General features: G+C 34.5%; 1 protein-coding gene across 1 annotated transcript; it reads left to right on the plus strand.

The window, feature by feature from the left end:
* Positions 1 to 285: 285 nt before the first annotated feature.
* LOC145161109 (parthenolide synthase-like) lies at positions 286 to 2,136 on the plus strand. Its single transcript, XM_079080549.1, has 2 exons — positions 286 to 1,191; positions 1,306 to 2,136. The coding sequence occupies exons 1-2, from the start codon at positions 304 to 306 to the stop codon at positions 1,915 to 1,917; spliced, it is 1,500 nt and encodes a 499-aa protein (XP_078936675.1). The 5' UTR covers positions 286 to 303; the 3' UTR covers positions 1,918 to 2,136.
* Positions 2,137 to 2,736: the final 600 nt, after the last annotated feature.

Raw genomic sequence — 2,736 nt, forward strand, 5'->3', positions numbered from 1 at the left:
AGTTAGTTTAAGCGTGATCAAATACATGCCACAGAGTACAAGCTCTACGGAAAAAAAAAATAATTCGGGTAATTCGGGTATACCCGAAACCCAACAAACGTACCATTTACCCGACTACCCGAAAAAATTTACCCGATACCCGAAAAAATCGGACGGGTAATTCGGGTATCGGGTATTTTAGACAGGGCTAATTTCAAATATTTTCTCTTAATGAAATAGGTGGTACTATTTCATCCACATCTCCACTATAAAAGGAGGAGAATCCCATACAATATAACAAACGCAAGAGAAAAATCCATCCATATGGAAATCATATCATTCTTCCCTTCATGGTTTCTTCCAGCAACATTATTTCTCTTCCTTACTTCCATCTTCATGAATGTTCTTCGATGGAGGAGTTCCTCCATAAAACTTCCACCAGGCCCTCCGAGGCTTCCTGTAATTGGGAACCTTCATCAAGTGTTTGGTAGTAAAGACAACATCTATCAAAATGTATGGAACCTCTCCCAAACATATGGCCCAATTATGCTTCTTCATTTTGGTACCCAACCATTCATTGTCGTTTCCTCAACTGAAATGGCTACTCAAGTCTTAAAAACTCATGATCAGAAGATGTGTACACGTCCCTACTCTAAGGCTTCCAAGCGACTGTCATTTAACTACATGGATGCTGCCTTCGCACCATATAATGATCATTGGAGGGACATGCGGAAGATTCTGGTATCTGAATTCTTGGGTGCTAAAAGGATTAGATTGTATAAAAATGTTTTGGAGCATGAGATGGAGGTTGTAGTTCGTTCTCTCTCATTAAATTCCTCAAGTACTACAGTAAATCTAGACGATATGTTCTTAAGTCTGGTAAACGATGTCGTGTGTAAGGTTGCATTAGGTGACACCTATAGGGAAAAGACCTTTAATGGTAGAACACTGATGGAGATCGTTGATGAGACCGTAGTCATGCTCCAAGGCTCATTTTCGGATAATTTTCCAACATTTGGGTGGATTTTGGACGGATTAACAGGTTGGAATCGCAGGCTAGACAAGTGTTTTAATGATGTTGATGGCTTTCTCCAAATGGTTCTTGATGATCATCTTGATCAAAAAGATACAAAAACAAGTAATCAAGAAAAAGATTTTGTTGATGACTGTATCTCTCGGTTGACTAGCGACGAAATGAAAGCACTTTTGATGGTAAATTATTTAATTTTCTATGCTTTTGTGGTTTCATTTGTCGTTTTTTTTTTTTTTTTCTGTGAAAGTATGTGAATGTGAGCTAATTAACTCAATTCTGAATAAACACCTTAGAATGTGCTTAATGGATCAACCGACACAACTGCTACAACCATGGTATGGGCAATGTCGGACATCGTTAAAAATCCAAGAGTAATGCAAAAGTTGCAAAACGAAATCCGAAGCTGTGTTGGAAGAAAACCAAGAGTAGATGAATCAGATATTAACAAGATGACATACTTGAAAATGGTGGTGAAGGAGTCGCTAAGATTGCATCCGCCTGTTGGATTCTTGATGACTCGGGAATGTATAAGCCATTGTGAGATCGGTGGATATGATGTCTTACCTGGTACGAAGGTCTTGGTAAGTCCATGGGGGATAGGAACGGATTCAAGAACCTGGAAAGAGGATCCAACTGAGTTTCTTCCTGAAAGATTTGAAAATATCCAGGTTGATTTTGGAGGGAAAAGTTTTGAGATGATCCCGTTTGGAGGGGGAAGAAGAGGTTGTCCTGGGTATAATTTGGCTATTTCGACTGTAGAGTTTACGATCGCAAATCTTCTTTACTTGTTCAATTGGGAAACTCCGGTTGGAAAGAATGAAGATTTGGACATGAAATTAGCGGGAGGATTTCCGTTTATTCGTAGGGCAACACCTCTTTGTCTTGTGCCCAATAAGTATAACTAGCAAGACTAGTAAAGTGGTACTTTATCATTTCCTTTTTTCCATTAAACAATATGTTGCACCCATTTTAAAATTTTATGTATTTCATTTCTCTTGTCAATGCTTATTGTAATGTTATTGTTCTTTCTTGTATATTAAGATATTATTTGTAAAGACAGTTAGACAGTGTATAATCTGTATAATATATAGGATATGTGGAATATCAAATCTAGAATGTAAAATTAGCACATTACTTAATCGTTTCTTTCATTTAATCTTATTCTTTCAGTTGTTAAATCAATGGAGCACAAATTTGTGTCGTACAAAATTTTGATCGTTGGAGAGTAAAAAAAGTGGTGTTACTGCAAGGAAAATGGTGAGCACTGTCTTCAATTAGTAATACAAGTCTAACCATGGATGAGATCACCTTATAAACTAGAATTGCATATTTACGAAAAAGAGATCCAAGGACTTCTAAGGATGACATGTACCTAAATTCAAAGGAATATATCTTTAGACCACTCATAGTCTCATACTAATGGCATTGAGTTTTCAATTATAAGTACAAATAAAATATTTATAACAATATAGTAATTTAGAGTTTAAATATCAAAAAAGTATATCAATTTAATCATAAACATTCAAAAAAGTATATCAATTTAATCATAAACATTTAATCTAATTTAATTTTACAACGTAGCATAAGACAATATTAGATAAATTTTAATTTTCTATGTATGCGTTTGTCTTTTTTTTTATAATATATTAATTTCATAGTATTGTATTTATATTAAATTTTATATAAATAATTAAAGTTTTGTTAATATATAAATGAATTTAAAA

The sequence above is a fragment of the Lactuca virosa genome, chromosome 2 (assembly GCF_052849685.1).
Source record: "Lactuca virosa cultivar CGN04683 chromosome 2, Lactuca_virosa_CGN04683_v6, whole genome shotgun sequence".
Classification (NCBI taxonomy): Eukaryota; Viridiplantae; Streptophyta; class Magnoliopsida; order Asterales; family Asteraceae; genus Lactuca; species Lactuca virosa.